Source organism: Mytilus trossulus, chromosome 1, assembly GCF_036588685.1.
Source record: "Mytilus trossulus isolate FHL-02 chromosome 1, PNRI_Mtr1.1.1.hap1, whole genome shotgun sequence".
Classification (NCBI taxonomy): Eukaryota; Metazoa; Mollusca; class Bivalvia; order Mytilida; family Mytilidae; genus Mytilus; species Mytilus trossulus.
The window spans coordinates 104,266,362-104,290,290 of NC_086373.1; the positions used below are offsets into that span (position 1 = coordinate 104,266,362).

A 23,929-nucleotide genomic window follows, 5' to 3' on the forward strand; every position below is an offset into this window, starting at 1 on the left:
TTGATGAAACCATACAATCCCTGTATAAGGTATCATAAGAAATTATATTCTTTTAATACATTAAAGTTTCCCTTAAATTAAAAGAAATTCCCAACTAATATAACCAATTTAGAGAGCCCTGATCCTCATTCTAATTTATTGCAGTATTATTAAATCAATTTTATTTGGATATTTTTTCCCAACCAATGGCTAATTCATCATTGTGCCAGAAAAACACATCTAGTGCCAGATTAGATCTCAATAACAAATCAAACTTTCTAAATTATTGTCGAAATGATTTTTTACAAAAATTATATGAACAACAATTGCAAGCATTCTGAGAGTATTGCATGGCAAAATATACAGCCCCCTAACAGTGAAAACTTCATTATACAGTTACTAGAACGAAATGCTATATTTGATCTAAAATTTGTCATGGTTTTAACATTATAACAAATATCAAGACAATTATCTTGAAGCATGATGGAAAAAGGTGTAGAAATACACTCATCATAGATACCAGGAATAAAATTTAATATTTACGCCAGACGTTCGTTTCGTCTACAAAAAACACATCATTGACGCTTGAATCAAAAATGTTATAAAGGCCTAAAGTACGAAGTTGAAGAGCATTGAGGACCAAAAGTTCCTAAAAGTTTTGCCAAATACAGCTGAGGTAATCTATTCTTGAGGTAGAAAAGCCTTATTTTTTTCCAAATTCAAAGTTTTTTTAACAGTTAATTTATAAGTATAAACATAAAAATGATAACTCAAGTCAACACAGAAGTGCTGACTACTGGGCTGGTGATACCGAAACCGATTACTTTAGTGCAATTTCAAAGTCCAAAGACCCATAACTCTGCACAAACAAAACATCACACTGTAACAAAATTTGAACTTAATCTGTACCTTGTCATGACTATACCAATAAATAAATCTATATCTTCAAGCACGAAGGAACTTGGCATGATGAAAATACATACCAAATATCAAATCAATACCTCCAAGCGTGAAGTAAAAGGTGCGGAAAACTGATTTTCCAAACTAACAGATGGACACACAGACAGAGTGCATCCTTAAGTCCCTTTTGACTTCGTCGGTAGGGAACTTATATATATTTTTTATATTGGACAAAGTGATCAGTGTTGTGTGTTAATTTACAGGAAAACATTATTGTGATCTAAGCATTACACATTATTGGGAGTAACAACTATTTAAGTTTCTAATCAATTTTTCAACATTCTCTAGATGAGATATTTGTGTCAGTAAGAGATAAAGGCACTTAGGATCATCTAGTGTTGATTCAAGTTCCTATTCTGAATGAGCTTTCAAAAGACTAAAAAACTATATATTTATTCATTTGTTATGAATCCGGAATGGAGGAAAGTAGGTGAAGGTACGCTTAATTAAACATCTTTCAAAGTAAATAACATTTCACTTTATAACACATTGTAATGTTCATTTTCTGGTACGAATGTTGGTCTATGTAAAATATATAACACATAAGTATTACATATGAAGCAAGACATAATTCTTGGAAAAAAGTAAAAACAAACATTTACAGATTTTGTATAGCTATCAATTGTAGTAAAAAGGCGATTATATGAGTATAATATTTTATAAAATCAAGGTATCTTATCTGTCCAGCAGTTTGCATTCTGTTTACATGCTGAAAGATAGTTCTCTAAATGACATGTTTTTATCATTTCTACGCAATTGTAATATCAGCTTGACTTATAGTATTATATAGCAACTATACTCCAAAGCCATGAATATAAATCAAATTCTAAATGTTGTAGAGGAGCAACAGTAATATTGTTATTTTTAATACGTGGTAGTCTTAATCTCTATTGGTTGTTTTTCTCTATGTTTTTTTTTTAACTTTACACTATACAAATCCTTGCTTTACACAAGACATTCATTAGTTATTATTTTTTAGAAATAGTGTAAATGTTTACACTACTTCCGACCTCTACTGCGAGTTTATCATGTGACGCTTGAAACGCAATATATCTGGGTTGATTTATCCTGTCCGTGTCTGACAAAAGGCTATACATATTTCCATTGATTGCGCTTATCTGGTAAATTTTATTGTCTGCCTTACTTGCCACAAATAAAGTGTGTTCGTGAAGTGCCACGCCCCTTGGCGTATTGATTTTGTTAACCCACTTGACTTCTCCTTTATAATCTACACAGTGAATGTATCCATCGACGTTCACTATGAACACAAGCTTTTTGTCATTGTCATGAACAAGACGAATTGTGTTTCCCGTAAATTGTCCGAAACTACTATTTTGACCTCTCACTAAATGGGTTATGTTACCATTAAAATCTGTAACAGCAATTTCACCATCGTCGCCTTCACCTAACTCAATAGCAAACGATCTCCGGCTATATGAAATGCTAAATGGTTTATCCTTTATTCCAAAACTTCTCTCTTTCCATAAATTATTGACTTTATCCATCTTGTAAATGCGGACCTCTTTTTTTATCTGCAAATGTAATAACTACTTCATCTTGTGAAACGGTAGCAATGCCTCGTGGCTCGTCTGTTAATTCTTTTTTCGTTAAGAGTTCATACCATTCTGGTTTGAAGACCTTAAGACATTTGTTCTTGCTGTCGATGACAACCAGACGACCATCTAGTAGAAAAGTCATTCCTCTTATTCGTGTCATCGCGGTTTCTCCTGGTGCAGTACTGGGTCTTTCAGTAATTATCCTTCCTTTGTACAAGTCTTTTTCTTGCTTCAGTATAACATTGACCTAAACAAAAACATAATCAGCATACATTGTACAGTTAACATTATAAATTACGATGCCTAATAGTGAGCAGTTCAATCAAGTTTAATAGAATATTATATCTGATTTCTTATGTTTTTAATTTAAAAATTCATGTAAAGTGAAGCAATAATTTATTACAGCCAGCTTATTCGCGATATTTTTTCAAAGATATCAATGTTATCTACTGGTGTTTCATAACTACATATAAATGCACATGAAAAAAAGTATTGCAACACCAATTTGAAATTCAAATTAAAAAAACACTCCTTATTGTTTTGGGGATATAATTTGTTGAAATAGAACTAGTTACAGCAGAGTTCATTCAGTATGTAGCTAATGGTAATATCTTTGGTTAGCTTGCTTGTTAGCTGAACCGTGAAGTCATTGTTATGTTAGGTAAGCTACCCTCCTTTAATAGTAGACTAGCCCAACAGATAACCAATATATCTCTCTTTAGGACTAAGCTACTTTAAAAGGAGGGTAGTATACCTTACTTAACAATGACTTCACGGTTCAGCAAGCTAACCAAAGATATTACCACTAGCTACATACTGACTGAAATCTGCTGTAAACATTATTTAAATCTCACCTGAGTTTAATCAATAAATATCGACTCGATAAGTTCTTATCTGCACATGCTGCTACTGTACTCGTAAACAATAAAACAGATGTTTTTATTCTCATTATTTTCAACATTTTAAATAACCAAGTTTATAAAATTTATGATTGACACTTTGTATTTGGTCATCCACAACTCACAACTGCAGCAAGATGGCAGATAATCAGCATGAGAGAAGCAGTTGTCTTTGTTAGTCTTGTATTATTTTAATTTTAGTTTTTTGTGTACAATTTGGAAATTAGTATGGCGTTCATTATCACTGAACTAGTATATATTTGTTTAGGGGCCAGCTGAAGAACGCCTCCAGGTGCGGGAATATCTTGCTATATTAAAGAACTGTTGGTGACCTTCTGCTGTTGTTTTTACTATGGTCGGGTTGTTATTCCTTTGACACATTCCCCATTTCCATTCTCAACGTTAGGTATGTTGCTGTGACAATTGCATGTATTGTTGATCTTCATCATTCCACTATACGTCGTTTTGAGAATACAAATCAGGCAACAAATGATGTTAATAGTCCAGTCAAACTAGCAGATAATATTTTAGTTCTAATCTATAGCATTATGCCCTTTATACACACAGAAAAAAGTCCCATCAAATCTAACTTGAGGAAAACTCAAAATCAGCATTTTTAATTTCCTATGGAAATTAAAATTGGAAGGGGAGATAAATCTTGCAAAAATGAGTCTTTTTTCGTAAGTTTTTGGTTGTTTTCTTGAAATTCATGTTAAGCATGAACTTTGATGGGGTTATAAGTTTGTATTTGACTAAATTATATAATCATCTGCTCATGAAATGTACAAAACCGAAGTTTATGGGTAGTTTTATTTTTTTCATGCATTTTTCATTATAGAAATTGCAAATTTGAAGCTTTGTAATCATTTTGAAAAAAAAATGTGAAAATTTGGTATTGTTTATATATGTATATTATATTTTTTCAGCAATTTACTTATCTAAGAAACTTAAAACCACAAAAAGAAAAATACATGCTTAATTATTTTCATTTAATTTGAGATTCTTTACCTTGACATGTTGAAAAATCCAATAAACGGTCAATTGATGATTTACGAAATCTAGATTATAGCTTGATAAAATATATGAAAACACCTTTAGAGTTGTTAGTTATACGATAAAGACCGCTAAAAAATCAAGAATCAATACATTCTGATTGATAGAAGCGGTAAAGTTATAATTTTGTATCAATTTCTATTGATAATTCTGCCTTTTTTGCAAGAGTTATCTCCCTTTTCAATGCAAATCTCAATAGGAATTTTAAATGGTGAATTGTTTATTTTGGTTAGATAAAACATTTTTTTCATACATTTTCTGTTCGTTTTAATGACAATTTTATCATTAACTACGTTTCAATATTATTTTACAAATATTTTATCATGTTCAATCCAAATTAAGAGGCTGATTTTTCAAGTTTTAAAAGATCAAGGTGTTGCAATACTTTTTCCATGTGTATATATTATATCATAGCTTATCAAAGTTAATGGATACCGTAATATTTGATTAATTTTCGCATATTGATTTCAACGTTTCTTTTCTTTTAAAGTTAATACACTTAAATCATGTTTTTTCAAGTTTTTTGCAACGAAACCTGAATCACATGGCACGTTTGCATGAAAATTGATACATTGTATTGTTCGTAGAACTTGTCTTTCAATATAATAGTATTAACATGAATTATTATCTGTAGGTTAAGAACATAGAGCTTGTCTCCATTAACTGCCAGCTTTCTTTCCCATGGATCCAGATTAAATTGGGGAAATGATTGTAAGATAATTTCTGTCCTCCAAATTACCTGCGCTTTCTTTTTCGTACTGTCCTGTACCACACTACTAACAGGCCGGGTAACCAGACTTGCGTCCCATAACTTCAAAGGGCACAACTGGTGGTCTTTAGTAGCTTTCATTAAATGATGTCTCTCCGAGCATTCAGTACAATACATCTCTCTACATGAGGCACATAAACTAATAACTTCCATTTTCTCTTCACAAATTTCACAATTTCGTCCGATTTTTGTGCTTGGCGCATCAGAAACATCAGGTGATATACGTAATATAATGTGCGACTTCGTGGCATTTTGCTTGGTGTGAACCTTTGTACACTGAGCACAGAAACACTGGGTACACTCAACACAATATGTTGTCTGAGTGAGGGGTTTGTTACACCCGTCACATGTTCCTGCGTCCATAGTTTTAACTGAAACAGATTGGTAATATACAAATAAGAGTTCTGGTATGTGATTGCTTAGAAAACAACTTTCAACCAGAGTTCAAATGATGTAGATTTGAGTAATTATGGGTAACAATGCGACCTTCAACAATGAGGAAAACATACCGTATAGTCAGCATCAAGAGGAGGACCTCAACAGGGAAAATGTGAAACAATTCAGACAAGAACAAAAACATCCTAATTTATCATAATTCAATTTACGAAAAACAAATATGAAAGATATATGAACAACTACCGAGGTACAGGCTCTTCACTTGGAACGAGCATCTGAAGAAAGTTGCAGAGGTAAGCATGTTTTGTGCGCTTAACCCTCCTTTCACCATGTAACAGTCGTGACACAGCTCAGCATAAGAACAAATTGTGATAACCCACATATTCGGTATCATACAGCAACTGAAAGATAATCCAAAACTGTGGGAAATCTCAAATCTATTTAGTGTCCTTTGTGTTTTTGTTATGTGTTTTGTGCTTTACAACAATCTGATAAGTTAACTTATTTTTATAATTTGTGTATATGTTGTTCTGTTACACTACTGTACCGGGTTAAGAAGAAGTTCTGGCGCGAGACAGCATTTTTAACCCCGCCACATTCTAGGTATGTGACTGTACCATGCGAGAGACCTGTAATTAAGTTGTTGCATTTGTTGCTATATATCATATTTGTTCTAATTTTTTTTTTTTTTTTTTACATAATTCAGGCCGTAAGGTTTCTAGTTTAAATTAGTTTACATTTGCCATTTCAAGGCTTTTATAGTTATCTATGTGGTATGGGTTTTGCTGATAGCTGAAGGCCGCATGGTGACCTATACTTCAGTTGGCCTCGAGCGGAGAGTTGTCTCGTTGACAATCATTCCACATTTTTTTTTATATCATGTTTTCCTAGTCTAAAACACATGAAAAACGCATGCATGGACTTGTTCAATGCTAAAATATAGTTAAACTGTTTCGACAGGACTGGATATAGGAACATAAGGACTCTTTATATAGTTAATCAAAAACAATTGCAATTAGCGATGAAAGCAATATTTGCGATTTTGAATTAAAAACCTAAAATTAAAAATATTGAAGTCATCTTAAAAGAAGTGATAGATATCTCAACACTATAATGGCCTTACCTTAAAAGTTAGATAATACTTTGGTGGTTTAAAAACCAAGACTAAAAAAGTTTTAACAAACCTTAACTGACAGTAAATTGAATTACAGACAGGAAGTTAAAATCGTTATTCGATATTTAAAAAAAAACATATTAACCAATTTATATTTATCGACTTGTTATCCATTATTCAAGGTTCTTTTGGATAAACATAATAAGTGTTTCTTTTCAACTAGATATTTGGCATATCATTTTCCGAAAGTCGACGAGCCGTATGGAACACGCATACAGCTTTACTTCGGCATTTGTAGTAAATTGTAACATAAATTAAGGCAACAGTAGTATACCGCTGTTCAAAACTCATAAATCCATGGACAAAAAACAAAATCGGGGTAACAAACTTAAACCGAGGGAAACGCATTAAATATAAAAGGAAAACAACGACACAACACTAAGATGTAACACACTCAGAAACGGACCAAGCATCAGACAAAATCCCAGGAGAATAACAAATATAACATCAAAACCAAATTCATGAATTTTGGATAGACAAGTACCGTGACACGTCTTATCGCAAAGTGAATTTACATTCAAAAATAAGAGAAAACAAACGACGCAACGTTAAAACGCAACACACACAGAAACGAACAATACTACAACAATGGCCATATTCCTTACCTGGCACAGGACATTCTTAAAGGAGAAAACGCTGGGCCGAACCCGGCTCCGTGGCACGCAAAAACTCGCACCTCAATGGCAACATCATATTCATATTACAGGACCACAACACAAACAAATAGGGGAACGTTACAGACAAAGAAACACGTGATTAATAGATAACAAAAAGCATCAGGTTTAAAATTCAATACGCCAAAAATGCGCCCCGTCCACACAAGACTGACCAGTGACGCCCAGATTTAAATGATCGAAAGTGAAAAAAAAGGTACAAGTACAGCACTAAAGATCAAAAGTTGAAAAAGGTTGTGTCAAATACGGTTATGTTTTTATGCTTGGGATAAGAACATCCTTATTATTTAGAACAATTAATGCTATTGCAAACAGTAAATTTTATGAAATGAATATAAAAGATATGCATAATAAAACTGAAGTATTAACTAATTACAGAAAACAAAACCCGGATACATAATGCAAAGACCAACACAGAATAGACACACCCGACTCAGTACAATCCTCAACGCAATTAATCATAAAAATGACGTCACATACGAAGTGGTGAAAAGGCACAAAAATTACGTCACATTTGAATTTATGAAATTTATGAACCAGCACAAAAATGACAACACATATGAAAAAACTATATCTCAAAAGTAAGATAGAAATGAATGAATGAATGAATCTTTATTGCAAAGCATAGACATAATTATTGATGTAAGATTATAATAGAACTAAATACTGATATTACATTTAAACGCAATGCATGAACTTATAATCCTTGTACGACCCTTGTACCTTTGATAACTATATATTCCATTGGGTAGATGCCACTGCTGGTGGACGTTTCGTCCCCGAGGGTATCACCAGCCCAGTAGTCAACACTTCGGTGTTGACAAGAATATCATTAATGTGGTCATTTTTATAAATTTCCTGTGTACAAAACTTTGAATTTATCGAAAAACTAAGGATTTTCTTATCCCAATAGATTACCTTAGCCGTTTTTGGCACAACTTTTTGGAATTTTAGATCCTCAAATTAATGCTCTTCAACTCTGTACTTGTTTGGCTTTATAAATATTTTGATATGAGCGTCACTGATGAGTCTTATGTAGTCTTGCGTACTAACTTATAATCCTGGTACATTTGATAACTATTTCCTGTTATAGTTGATCTGTTTCCCTCGGTTTTAGTTTGTAACCCGGAATTGTCTTCTCTCAATTGATTTATGACTTTGAACAGCGATATTCTACTGTTGCCTTTATTTACAGAGAACTAATTTTTATTTAAATCCCTTTTAGAATTATCTATAATACTAAAATAACGAGGTCCAATTTGTCAGCCGTCATGGGGATAAAACGTCAACTCAAAGAATTCAACTTATTTATAGCTAATATAGGACAATGGTATAGATTAAAAATTACATCACTATAGACCCTTTTGTTTTTCACATAATTACTATTGCCAATGCTTAACAAGTTCCGGGTCGAATCCGATACCGAAACCAATAGTATATCAACCTGTTAATTACCATACATGTAAGTTCCGCATCTGACAGGCCCACCACTAAACGGTGTATTTAGGGTTTTGCTATATACACGGGTCATAATCACAGGGTTTACACTACTAAATTCAATCATTGTCCAAGTGCTCCCTTTTGTAGTATTTTAATCAGGAAGACTATATAAGATACCAATACGAATACTCAAAATCTGGACATAAAATAAGGCGTATAGGTACAGTTTCCAATTTGTTAGCGGCCATGACGCAAAACAGCGAATCAAAGAATTCAACTTTATTTATAACTTATACAGGACAATGCTGTTGATTAAAACATACTCCATTCTAGGACCTTTTGTTTTCCAAATAGTTAATATTACCAATAATTGATAAGTTTCAGGTCGACGGGTTCAAACAGAAAGATTTGAAAGCAGAGAAAAACTGTGTATCTTATAATCGACATGACATTATCAAATGATAATACCAATACTAAAATAAGGCTTATGCATAGTTATATACTTTAATTCAGGCACGGACCCGCGATATCACGGGTGTGTTCTAGTGTGTAATAATTTTCACTACCAACGACTAATTCGTCGCAACGTCTAAACATAGTGCCAGAAAAACACAAATAAAACCATTGATTAGATCTCAATCTATTTCAACATTTTGACTTGCTGCTGCAATTAACTTTATATATGGTTTCATGGCAAGTTAAATAGGACAATAATTGTGTTGCATATTACCAAAGTTAGCAGGTTTTTTTTAATAACTTGGCAGGAGAAACATAATTATTGTAATACATTATTAGTAGAGACAACAATTTCAGTTTTTATCAAATGCACAACAATCTTCAAATGATTTGCCAGGTGATTGATAAGGGCTCTAATGGGCCTCTGGTGTTTAAGTAATCTAGTTCTTATGCTGAATTAGCTTTCAAGAGACTAAAAATTTCTGATATATTTATTCATTTGTAATGACAACACCAACTGTTGAATGGAGGAACATTCGGTGAAGATATGCCTTATTGAAATCTTTTCAAAGTAAATAACATTTCACTTTATAAAACATTGTAATGTCCATTTGATGCCGTCACTTTTGTTCTATGTAAAATATGAAGCACATAAGTAATACAATATGTATGTGAATAAGACTTGTATTAAAAAGGCGATAACATGAGATTCATGTTTATATGTTTTAGATACAAAACTAAAAAAAATATATTTAAAATTGAATTCTAGAAATATGGACAAAATTCATAATCTTCTTTATAATATCCACGGACCTGATTTTATGAATTAAGGTTTCACTCAAACTGTCTGTATTCTGCCTTCACAATACTAAACAATCATCTAAATGACCTGTATTTCTTATGTCCACGCATTTGTAATATCAGCTTACCAACAGTATTATATAGCAGCAGAAATAGTATAGTACCAAGGAAAGCAATATCAAAAGACTTTACTGCGATTTTTAATTAACATAACCTTTAAGAATATACATATTCGGAAAATTAATGTGTTGGTTTTTTTTTGTTTTGTTTTTAAACTAACGGTCTATATACACAACATTAACGTACAAATTCGAATGTGATACCCTGCTTTTATAAGATTCAACAGGTAAAGCTAATTTTTCAAACAAATCGTTGCATCTATAAGAAAATGTGTTAAAAGTTGTTATTGTATTGTTTTATTGAAATCCCTGTCTTGATGATTTACCAGTTATTAATATATTGCGTTCATTGAAACCTGAAACGTTATTTCGAACACGGGTATAGTAAGTACAAGTAAGTGGTAAAATTTACATACCATAATGAGGGACCAAAGGAACATCACAAAAGTTTATTCTAATTAAAAGTCAAGTGAACAACAGGTTATTTCTTGATTTTGTTTCTGTTGATTTGCAAATTCAATAAATAAAATTTAACTCATCTGAAAAGAAGTGATAAATATGTTATCACTATTACCCTAACCTTAAATACTTAAAAATTCGATGGTTTACACATAATGACGTAAAACGAACCTAAACATACATAAAGTGAATTACAAACAGGTAGGTAAAACCAATATTCAAAAACATATTTACAAATATAGATTTATTTTCTTTTTATTCCATTATTAAAGGTTTATTGGGATAAAGGAAACAAATGTTCTTTTGTGTTTCTTTACAACTCAATATTTTACATATCATTTTACAATCGTCGACGAGGCGTATAGCACATGTAATAAACAGCTTTACTTCGGTAAAAATAGTTAATTGCAGCATGATGACAACAAAATACAAGATAACCATATATGTTTTCATATACAAGCATAAATATATAGGCGACACTTTAACAATTTAAAAGTAGTGTTAAATTAAAAACATAAGGTATACAAAGACTAATAAATGTCGTCAAAAAAGAATGGAAACAAGACAAGTGAGGTTGAGACTGTCTTCAAACTATTGAACCATTATATTAAGATTGGCTGATTTGACAATAAGGAAACTTATTTCAGCACAAATACAAGAAATATACAATTCCGACCGTGATTAGTTAGTAAAAAACCTTATATCATACATTTTTTTTATTCTGCACCCTGCAACATTCACTAATACATGAATCAGCGATCTATCCTAGCGACTTAGAAAACAAATTTATATCAACCATTTCAACCATTTCAATGTTTAAAGTTTATATTATACACTTATTTATAAATACAATTACAATTTCTATCTGTAATACATGTGCCTAAAAACAAATTATGATTTACCTTAGTTTCACCAATAATATACCAAAGAAAAATTAAATAAAATTAACCAAAAAGGCCTTGATAGTGCTAACAAAGTATTTTTCTGAATTTACGTTTACTTGGAACACTCGAACCCAGAAATTCAAAGCCAAGTATAAAAACTTGATTACTTGTATACATAGAATATTAGCGAAAGAATATATTCATGTTTCGTTTTTATACAGAAGTAGTGAAGAATGGATATGAAAGGTACACCGGCCAGTGCTGTTCATGAGATCATAACCAATTTTCTAGATTTTTAAATGAAATGTTGAATATGCATTGCAAGCTAATAGATTTTCTCATTAGATTATGACATTTTTTTTAATCAGACCATGCATTGAATTATAAACGAAGGAACATAGCAAAAATCGCACAAATAACCAGATTTTGGATTTTGTTAACCCAGAGATATTTTAAAAAGATATCTTTGCCTTAACTAAATAACCGTTTGAAGTTAGTCTATGAAATATTGTCTTTTAGATGCAATTTGTGTTTTAATTTCAGATAAGAGACGTCGTTCGATGTAAAATTTGGCAAAACCATGTATAATTTGCAAAGTTTGCATCAACATGCCACATGTTTAACCGATTACCATTTTACTTTTATAATTCTATGCAAAATTGCAAGAATACGCTTGAATTTTATAATAAAGACTCTATAAACTCATTTTCAAATAGAATATGACAACTTTTAGATTTTGAAATGTGCGGGAAAATGCATTTGCACTGAAGCAAAATTACCATCACTTTTCTTTCGATACATTGCAAGTCGTATGTCAATTTTAACAGTAGCTTAACAGTGAAAAATGCAACAAACTAAATTCAACCAATGATATAATGATAATTGATTGGAACTTAATTGAAAAACAAAATAATTAAAATGCATATTCAGAAAAAAGATTATACTGTATTTTAAAATCATTCTACGCAGGTAAATCATGAAAAGTTTTAAATTGTATAAGTAAATAGTCTTACGCTATGTTTTAGTTGACTGAGTTTGAAACTTGAATGTAAATTTAGTAACAGCACTTTTATTCAGGCACAATGATGATGCAGTAAGTATTATATATCTACTTTTGATCGAATAAATCGAAAATTGAAGAAAATTAGAATTTAAGATACGTGCATGTTTGAACTTTATATGTATTTGTCAGTTGTATGCATTCATTGTTTACACCATTAAATCAAAATCTAATTGTATTGAAAAATTTCAATACACATATTTGTATGATAAAGTATATATACGTGCATGTAGTAGATTACTTTAGCAGTATTTGGCAAAACGTCTAGGAATTTTTGGTCCTCAATGCTCTTCAACGTCGTACTTTATTTGGATTTTTAAAAAAAATCAAGCGTCACTGATAAGTCTTTTGTAAGACGAGACGCGTGTCTGGCGTAAATATGTAATTTTAATCCGGGTATCTCTGATGATTTATATATCAAACTGATGCTAGGTACACAAAACACTGAATTGTACATGTGACCGTCTGGATGTTGTAAACTGGTTGCATTTCACGTTTATTTTTCAGTACTATATGGCATAAAAAAAATTATGTACGTCATGTACTATTTACAGTTAAATTGTTTATCCCGTATTATCAAATTTGATATTAGTTAAAGTCGTATGACAATCGGTAAGCTTCGGCTTCAAAATACAACCATTAATTAGCTGACCGAGTGAAATATGTTATTTACGATTATACGAGATAAATGCATACCAACATATTAAAGTCGTGCACACAAGACTAGATTTATGATTAATGCTTGCATTGGTTCAAGAATTTGATTTACATTATTTCCCCCCCAGTCACTTTTTTCATCTGATTTTAATGACGTTTATCTATATGAATTAGATTTTGAATAAAACAGAGTGTGTTCATCTGAAAACAGGTGATATTCACTGTGCAAAACGCGACTTGTTTTACATGAATAAGTAATAATGTTTAAGTTGTGACGTCTAATTAGTTTTGCTAAACAGTTGTTATTAAATACACGTTTTCTTTCGAATTATGAATTAAAACAGTTTTTTCGGTACAAATGTGGTTTAACTAACTTTATAATCATAATATATCAGTTTCAAAATTAAATAAAACCACACATTTTCCTAATCAAAAGAAAATAATTGTATAATGATAACACAGTATTTCTTAGTAATAGTGATTCTTCAGGGCCCACAAGGAACCAACTAAAAAACTGGAAGTGGTGTGCGACAGATGTAAGAAGAAAAAAGAAATAACATCAAACTGTGATGTCTGCAAACAGTCTTATTGTGAAAGTTGTACTCAAAAACACAATACAAACGAAGAAACCAAAAAACATCTTCAGGCCTCCTTTGGTGGAACAAAAATACAGGAGAGCGATATCGAACAATGTCGAAATGTACGTATAATGATGTTATAAAAATAAGGTGATATATGGCATATCACCTTATTTATTATTAATGGTAGAACATCTATCAGCCAGAATCACAATGACGTCATTGTACGCAAATATGGATAACTATGCAATCTTCAAGAATGAACAAACCCCTACCTTATAGTAAATAGTTATCAAAGGTACCAGGCTTATAATTTATTACGCCAGATTGGCGTTTCGCTACATAAGACTCATCAGTTACTTTTATAGTCACTTTTACATAAAAGGCACAGAAATTACAATGACAAAAAAAGTTAAACGAAAAATTATGTATGTACAGTAAAAACCAACTACAACAGAATAACATGCTCCCGAGTTGGAAGTGAATGAATATGGCGGTATTTAAAAGGTTTGTGAGATCTTACCTTATCTTTCCTAGGACCGTGTAAAATAAATCTGTAAAAAATATGGTAAGTATTTGTGATAGGAATACATAAACCATATTCTTCCAGACTATAGCTTATAAAAGTAAACATCCAATTTTTACGGTTGATGCATTTATAGCATTACCAACTTCGATGGATCAGATATACATTTCGAAAAAAACCAACAACACATTATAAACCTTGTGTGTCCGAACAGTTTTTCGGGATTTTCTTTTGCCCAGTAACTCCTTAAAGCCGAATATTTGAAAACCAAAAATGTTGAAGAACCGAAACACTTAAAGATCTATACGACCAAAAAGATCATAAAATTAATTGCCGCAAATATATCTTAGGTAACTTTATCTGAAGTAGTTGAAACTTAAGTTTCCTTTTAATTTTGAAAAAAAACCAATAAAAAATGTCTGTTATAAATCATTTCATTCACAAAGTCCTCACAACGGAGATGATGTTAACCTCGTGAACTGATAGCTCATCAGCAGTGTAATCGACACAGTGCTAGCATTTTATAAATGTTGTGCGTAGGAAACGCCTTTTTCGATATACATTCACCATGAACGCATGTAGCAGAATATATGATATACATGTGGATAAAACCCGAATCTATTGAAGAGCTTCATATATTTTCATCATTACGATGATTAATGCAGCGGATATACATTTTTAAATGTGTCCATGCCAAAATATTGGGAAACTTAAATTTGAAAATAACGGGAGCGCTAAAACAATAGGAAAATCTAAATAAAGATTGAATTTAGGATGGATAAGAACTGTGCATAGAGATGGTAGTCTCATATTTTGATTGTTTTGTTTGCAATAAATTTTTGTTACTCTCCGTATTGACCATTTCAGGTTCGAGGAGAATATAAGGCAACACATTACAAACACACACCGACCACCGTTCCTGGTGATGACAAGGGAGCAGCCTGTACCTTAGGCATGGTCATTCTACCAGATGGTCGTCTGATTGTCATTGATAATCGTCATAAAAGTCTGAAACTGTTTAATTCAGATCGGTACACATATGCTTTTAGACGGAATTTCACACACGAACCAAGAGGAATTGCGGCCATTTCTGGTAAAGAGATAGCCATTACATTTGCAGATAAACATGTCGTAAGGATGTTCCTTGTGCGGGAAGGAAGTTTTGAGGAAACCGGAAAATTTAAAGTCGAAGAAAAGCCATTTAATATTTCATACAGTGAAGGGAATGAAAAAAGTTTGGCAATTGAAGTCGGAGAAGGAAAATATGGGGCAATAATAATCACAAATTTGTCCGGAGTTGTACTTAAAGAAATCTCGGGATACACTAGGAGCTTCGGATTATTCACAGGAAATACCATAAGATTGGTACATGATCATGGTAAACAATTGCTATTTATCGCAGATCTAACAAGGAACTGTGTTAATTGTGTGGATTATGATGGAGCCATTGTGTGGAAGGTAGAAGTAGATTCCCCTAGAGGAATTTGTCACCATGGCAACACCTTGTTTATAGCCAGTAAATCTAAAAACGCAATATATCAAATGAAAACCGTACTCGGAGTTGATGAACTTCCAGTTGTGTATCTTCTTTTGGACAGCGGAGACGGCATCATCGAACCAAGATTTCTGTTCTACAGTGCACAGGCTAAAAGACTTGCTGTCGAAGTAGCTGGAAACCTTATTCAAACGTACAACTGTTCCAATCGTAAATAAGACGTTTTCAAACAACAAACTAAAGTGTTTTGTACTTTTTAATGACAGTAGAATCAGCATTTCGTTGCAACGATTCGATTTTCCGTGCTGCTTAAACTTAACATGTAGTGTAAAGTTACGTTGTATGTCATTTCTGAATTCATTGTTTTCAACTTGGGTAGCAGGGTGTCGATTCAGTTATCTACAATTTGAAATGTGAATAAGTTATACTTTTCGACATCAAATTATGCGTGCACAAAATTTTTATGGGCGTTTTACAAGATGTTAAAAACGCATAAATTAAGAAAATGGACTGAATGAATAAAACAGACCAGAAAAGATCTTTAAAGAACTCAAATTCCTAAACTTGAAACTGTGTTAGCAACAATATATATATATTCAAAATGAAATCGACAGATCGGAATCTTACATCATAAGTTCCATATTAAAACTTTAATCATATGAGTTGCAATCATTAATTATAACTATTCATCATTTGAAGCATGTAAAATTTATTTCAAAAATGATGTTGATTCGGCCCTACCCATTAACATGTTGCAATGTTATCGTATTACGATAGATGTTTGAGCAGAGAGTAGGTCCCAAGATGGGTTATTGTCGCCTCGATTTGCAACATAAAATGTTCTAAATATAAATAAATACATATCGTGAATAAAGCACTTCCTACAGTCTGCCTAGTTTAAACTACATGCAAACACATATGAATGCAGTCTTAATACAAATATTAGCTGCCGTTTGGAAGTATCTATTCGTAAATATATCTAATCAGAAATTTGATCAATGAAAAATAAATGGAAAATGTGTCTTTTAGCCACAGATGATCCCACTTGTAAAAATGCGTGAGTCAACATCTACATACAAATACAGGATTCATCATAACAAACATATGGCTGTATTTACATGCCAAAAATTACTCTGGGTACAGACTTACCTGTAAAGTTGGAAAAGTTTTAATGCCAGCATCCACTAGATATAAAAAAGTTAAATGCATTTTGTGTTTCAGAAAGATAAAAATCTCTTTTGGATTTTAAATGGCAATTTTTTTTCTTCATGCAAAAGGTGTGAAAATTGACTAAGTTGTGGTACAACTATGAGATGCTCCCTCAGGTAAAAAACCGGTTTGTATTGTCTCCATTGTCCTTAATTGACATGGAAACCAGGTATCTTTACAACTATAGGCGAGTTAAGGAGTTTATCTGAGTCAGTGAGTGGACAGTATCAAAAAAAATCAGGTGTTTGTTTATTTTTGCACCTTCTGAAGAAAGGAAAACAAATTCCCATCAAAAACCAAGAAAGATTTTATCTTTTTTAAACACAAAATGCATTTAACTTTTATATATCTAGTGGATGCTAGGCAATAAAACTTTCCAAACAGCACACGTAAGTCTGTACAGAGTAGTTTTTGAGGTGAAAATACGGTCATATTTGTCCATTTGTTATGATGAACCTTAAGTAAAAGAACGGAACCATTACATTTCGCAATTTTTATAAAGGTACAAAGCTCATGAACGGTAACAGTGACGCCACTATATTTCGAACTTGATCTGTGTTTTGTGGTTATACGCATTGTGAATAATAATATTTGGTTGAGGCAAACTTAAGTTAGAGAACGGAAACCAAAATCGGGTGAAATACTTAATGATCCCTCCGCTATGGTGGGGGCATAAACAATTATCACCTAAACGGTCTGCTTGAAAACATGGGAGATAATACAAATGTGCGAAAAGTCTGCCTTTTGAAATAGTCTTGAAAATGAAATTTCATAGTGAAGGAAGCATTTCCAATTCCTCGAGTTAAGCAACAGATAAGCAGTTCCTGCTAGACGAAACATTTAAACGATAAAAAAATATTTATATCGACCCAACAAACCTATGTTTATTACTCCAAATACTCAACTTTATGGTCAATGACATCACCATCTCATTTAAAAATTCTGCTAAAAAAACTTTCACAACAAAATGATTCAGATGACAAAATTCGCAGCATCATTAACCACGACATATTATGTAAAACCCTGCGTTAATCATCTTATTAAGAAGAAAAGAGAACTGATATAAGTAAATTATCTTTGCTATTATATGTGCAGAGACACTAGATATTTCTTCAGACTAGTATTACTTACAAAAGAAACATTACAGGGATGTCTAAATCGTAAATAAGTACAACTGTCAATTTAAGATTTTTTTTTATAATTTCTGTATTATTTGAAATGGGAATTCAGTTATGTTGTCACGGTTAATACTTTTCAGTAAGAGTAAAACACCATATAAAGAGCAAAGTAAAGAAGGGATGAATATCCGGAACTTTCTATTGGTCAGAATAATTCTAATAGAATCCCTTCATCTATATTCAAGGAGAACAAGATCCCATACGATGACAGGGCAGTTTATACGCAGACAAGAGTAAAGAGTATAAAACCAGACTTCACACATGAAATGAAACACGTGGGAAAACCAACTATGCCTGTGAAATCGAGTAATTTCTGTTTCAGTCAATGAGGCTTCCATTTTTTTCTGATTGTAAGGTTGAAAGTCAATCATTTTGATCCGTATATTGAACCATGGTGTCAAGACATGGTCCTATACAAGAATACAGCTTGATTTAACTACACATGATTCTGATTGCTACTGGTATAGCCACACTAGCAACACGCGTTGTAGAATTGAAAATGAAACAATAAAGGATGAGATTTAATACTAAAAGTGACTAGATTTAACTGCTATAAGACACATCCTGAGATAGTTCGGTAGGATCAGAATTTCAAGCAACACCATCGGTGCTTAATAAAGGCAACAGTAGTAAACCTGTATTAAAAGGTCATAAATCGATTAAGAAAAAAAACTAATTCCGGTTTACAAACCAAAACTGAGGTAAACACAACATGAAACATGAAAACTTAATTCAACGCGTATTTCTACATATACAATATGTTTTCAATGGCGTTGTACATAAATGACATATAAAATACAAAAATACTATACAAAAATACAATATGTATGTACTATACCAAAAATTGAAAATATATACTGTGATACACAAGAAAAAAGTCAGAAAAGTTCAAAATAATTTTCGAAATACAATGTTTTCAACCGACATTTAAAAGTATCCAAAGATTCAGAGTTTCTTACATTTGTACCTAGTTCATTCCACAATTTTGGCCCAATAGTACTAAAGCTTCTATCTGAAAAAGCTTTCTTTTTGTTATATGGGACTGCATAACAACCAATAGATGACTCTGACGACCTTAATGAACGTTTCGACACTTGAGGATTTAAAAAATTGATCAAATATGACGGTGCATTACCTACATGACAGTTGTACATATATGTTAAGATTTTGAATGTAATTCTGGCTTTGATCGGAAGACAGTGTAAGTCAAACAATGCCTGCTTGGCACTATCATACTTAGAACGGTTTAACACAAGTTTGGCACACATATTCTGTATACGTTGCAATTTATATAAATCAGTTTGTGAAATTCCAAAAGGTATAACATTGCAATAATCTAAATGTGATTTAACCAAAGATAAGACCAAAGTTTCAGTTGCTTCTTTCGATAGATAGGATCTTATGCATTTTATTTTGTAGAAGTGCATCATTGCTGTCTTACATTATTTGGTAATATGGTCTTTCAAGTTTAGGGTCTCATCAAGAAAAGCTCCTTAGTACCGTATACATGTTTTTGATTTTATAACATCTCCACAAATGATTATTTCTTTTGTCTGACATTTAGAGAGTTGGTGTCGACTGCCAAAGAGAATAAACTCTGTTTTCGCATTGTTCATTTTTAGTTTGTTACTGTTCATCCAGGTGTTTATATGAACAGCGCAGTCCTGTAAGTCACGAATTGCATCCATCTCATTCGTAAATGTTGGCACGAAACGTTTATTAGCAGTATGGTCATCGGCAAATCCGTACACAGTAATATATGGTGGAATAATGTCGAATAGAGTTCCGGCGTAGACTAAATAAAGCCAGGGACCTATAAGCAACTTCCCTATAGTACGCTACACTCAAGTTGTCGCTCTGATGAAATTGTAGAGCTGACATTTACACGACAGCTTCGAGGTCTCAAATAGGAATCGATTCATTTAAGTGCGGTTTCATTTACATCGTACTGATATTCGAGTACTTTTATCAAAATACTATGATCTACAGTATCGAATGTTGCACTTAAATCAACGGCGATCATAGCGGTGACTTTTTGGAGCTCCATCCCATCGAGTATGTCATTAACGAGTCGTAGAAGAGCCGATTCGAACGAATGGAATCGACGATACGCAGATTGGTTTGTAGGAAGGAGATCATGATCTTTCACGTGTTCATTCAGTCTATATAGCGCACATTTTTCAATTAATTTAGACAGGAAAGACAAGTTGCTTACTGCTCTATAATTTGAGTAAATGAGTTCAAGACCAGACTTTTTCAGCAGAGGCCTGCCTACCGCTTGCTTCCATCTTAATGGGAAGACGCCTTGACTAAGAGACAAGTTAACTAACTTTGTGATAACAGGCAACAATTCACTAAGGAACGATTTAAGTACTTTCGTAGGCAAAAAAGTTCGCATGATTTACATTGCAATTTATTAATGATGGTCTTAACTTCGTCTTCTGAAAGATTTTTAATGATGTAAATAACGGAACGTCTTTGAACAATGGTTTGTAATCGTCAAAGTCTCTCAGAGAATCACGAATTGTTTTTATTTTGTTCATGAAGAAGTCCGCGAATTTATCGGGAAGTTCATTTTCGTTTTCAACGGCTGGCATCGGATTTTCCGCTTTACTGCCTGTTAAGTCTTTTACGAATTTATATAGCTTTTTAGAATCACCTTTAAAAGAAAGTACTTTTCGACTAAGAATGGAATGTTTCTCATTTCTAAGTTCATGGTGGTATTTGTTCATGGATGATTCATAAATTTCGTAATCACACGGTTTTCGGTGTTTACGCCAGAGTCGTTCCGATTTCCGTATGAGTCGTTTCAAAGACATGATCGTTTCGTTAAACCAGGGCAACAAAGGTTTCAACGTTATCTGAATCTAATGATAATTTTTGGAGATCTTCTGTGAAATCTCAACAACTAGAAGAGGAAAAACAAAGGAACAACAGGAACACCGAAGAGCAACAGAAACAAACATCAACATGCATAGAAATGACCTATTTGATAACAACTGTCATATTCCTGACTTGGATCAGGACAATTTCAGAATAAAATGGTGGTCTGAACGTGGTTTAATGGCATGCCAAACCTCTAAACAAAAGTCTATTCTTACCAATGATTGAAATTGTTTTGATACATTTTTGTTAGCTGTATCCCTGGCCACGGATTCTATCTACAATCAAAGATTGCTGTCATGTGTCATGTCAATTCCAATTTTCACTCGGTAAACAGCATCTCCGACATCTCCAATATATCGCAACAGACACGGGATTAACAAACGAGCTGAGATATATACACACTGTAAGATGGGGTATAACAAGGGAAAGTTAAAAATCGGGAACGAAACATTATCCATTTTTTCGTAATTTAAGTGTAGAGTTTCCCGTGAAAAACTGAAATATCTTAATCTAGGAAATTAGGAAAGGACGGTTATTGATATTCATGTTTGGTGTATCTAAAGTAAGTTAATTTTGATGAATTAAGCAGAATATTTAGAAAATTCGTGATTATTTTAATGAAAAAATATCATCAAGAAAACAGTAAGAGTTGTTGAATTTGTCATGTTAATAAACTCATCATAGATACCAGGATAAAATTTTGTTGTTACGCTAGACGCACGTTTCGTCTACAAAAGACTCATCAGTGACGCTCGAATCCAAAAAAGTTATTCCTGAGGTAGAAAAGCCTTAGTATTTCAAACATTCAAAATATTTGTAAACAGTTAATTTATGAATATGACCATATCAATGATAATTCATGTCAGCAAAGAAGTGCTAATTACTGGGCTGGTGATACCCTCGTGGAATTAGAACTCCGCCAGCAGTGGAATCGACCCAGTGGTTGTAAAATAAACTCTTCATAGATACCAGGATTAAATTTTGTTATTACGCTTGATGCGCGTTTCGTCTACAAAAAAAACTCATCAGTGACGCTCGAATCCAAAAGAGTTAAAATGGCCAAATAAAGTACGATGTTGAAGAGTATTGAGGACCAAATTCCTAAATTTGTTGCCAAATGCAGCTAAGATTATAGTAAATGCAACTTAGATGGGTCTTAGCTGAAACTCTGATTCATAACAGTACAAGAATAAGTCAACAATTAAAGGGGCAATATTGGTTCCCATAGGAATACATACAACCTATCGATAAACTGTATTGCCGTAACGTAAGTAAATGTTATCAGCTCAAACATCTAGTGACAACTCAAGTAAGAATATGTAGCTTATAAACCTTTTGCAATAAAGAAGAAAATAGGATTTTTTTTTGTTTAATAAGATTATGTGGAATAGTCGAGTAAAAAGTAAAAAGGTCATAACCATCAACAGGATCAAAAGGACCATCAATTTTATATAAAACATCCGAAGATTTTTTTACGCTCAAAATATAGTTAATTTCACTCTATTTTCATATGTATAATAACAAAAGCTAATGATTAATTCTTTGAAAGTAGTTAATGAACGAGCTGCAATCAATGAAGGATTAGATGTATAACACTAAGATATATTTGCTCAAACATAATCCAGCTGATTTGGAACAGAAAAGCGATATCATTAATCTAATTCTCTGATTGTAAGTTTTTCTTTTTAAGGAGGCGTGCGGGTATAAGGTTTTCAGAAAAAAAATATAAACATTAATATTTCAATGCAAATTTTATTTATTACCTTTAGTAGTTGTTACGTTATCATATGGTTCAAAAACCATTCCACAAAATCATTTCGTGATGGCCCAAGGTGACTTAAAAAGAATGTAGATAGCATTTAAAAAAGCTTCAAATTATCTCCTTTTGGTGCAAGAAAAGCAATTTTGGCATTTAAATCTATTCGTTCAGTGTATGTTCACTTGTGTTAATATGTCTTTTGATTGAGTTTAGCCATTTCAAACGATACTTTTCAGGGTGTCTTTCTATACACAAGGAAAAAAGTATTGCAACACCATATTGATTTTTTTTGTGATATAATTTGGTAAAATAGAACAAGTTAAACATTATTTAAGTATCACTTGTATTTAATCAATAAATATCGACTCGATAAGTTATTATCTGCAAATGCAGCTACTGTACGCATAAACAGCAAAACATATGTTTTTTTCCTCATTGTTTTCAACACTTTAAATATCCAAGTTTTATAAGTTATGTGATTGACACCTTGAAATGGGTCCTTGACAACTCTTAACTGCAGCAAGATTGCAGATTATCAGCATAAGAGAAGCAGGATGACGCTGTAACAACTGCACGTATTGTTGGTTACACCATTCCACTATAAGTCGTTTGAGAATAAAAATCAGGCAATACACGCTGTAAAGGACCTTCCGAGATAATGAAGACCCCCTATACCATTTGCTAGGGAAAATCAAGCAACATGAAGGTTGATCCGAAGGAAACCCATTGCATACAAGACAATCCTAAAAAGAGAGTGGTGGCCATACAGGAGCCTTTTAACAACAACTGTTCGAGATCGACTCATCGCTACTGGTTATCGTGCGATAAGACCACTTCGGAGACCTATGCTAACGAACAAACACACTGTTTTCCGTATCCAATGTAGTGCAGAACTCGCCAAAGTTGGAAATTAGCATCGTGGAGGAAGATCCATTGTTCAAATGGAATTTGGTTCATCTTCC

The 23,929-nt window shown here is 32.6% G+C and overlaps 2 protein-coding genes across 2 annotated transcripts; one reads left to right on the forward strand and one right to left on the reverse strand.

The window, feature by feature from the left end:
* Window positions 1–1,598: 1,598 nt before the first annotated feature.
* LOC134711537 (uncharacterized) lies at window positions 1,599–5,572 on the reverse strand. Its single transcript, XM_063572188.1, has 2 exons — window positions 5,187–5,572; window positions 1,599–2,742 (listed from the first exon to the last, which is right to left on the reverse strand). The coding sequence occupies exons 1-2, from the start codon at window positions 5,367–5,369 to the stop codon at window positions 2,437–2,439; spliced, it is 489 nt and encodes a 162-aa protein (XP_063428258.1). The 5' UTR covers window positions 5,370–5,572; the 3' UTR covers window positions 1,599–2,436.
* Window positions 5,573–12,658: 7,086 nt separating this feature from the next.
* On the forward strand, window positions 12,659–16,633 carry LOC134695215 (uncharacterized). The gene is made up of 3 exons (XM_063556430.1): window positions 12,659–12,712; window positions 13,826–14,036; window positions 15,308–16,633. Exons 1-3 carry the CDS (start codon window positions 12,702–12,704, stop codon window positions 16,151–16,153), a joined length of 1,068 nt encoding a protein of 355 aa, XP_063412500.1. The 5' UTR covers window positions 12,659–12,701; the 3' UTR covers window positions 16,154–16,633.
* The last annotated feature ends 7,296 nt before the right edge of the window (window positions 16,634–23,929 follow it).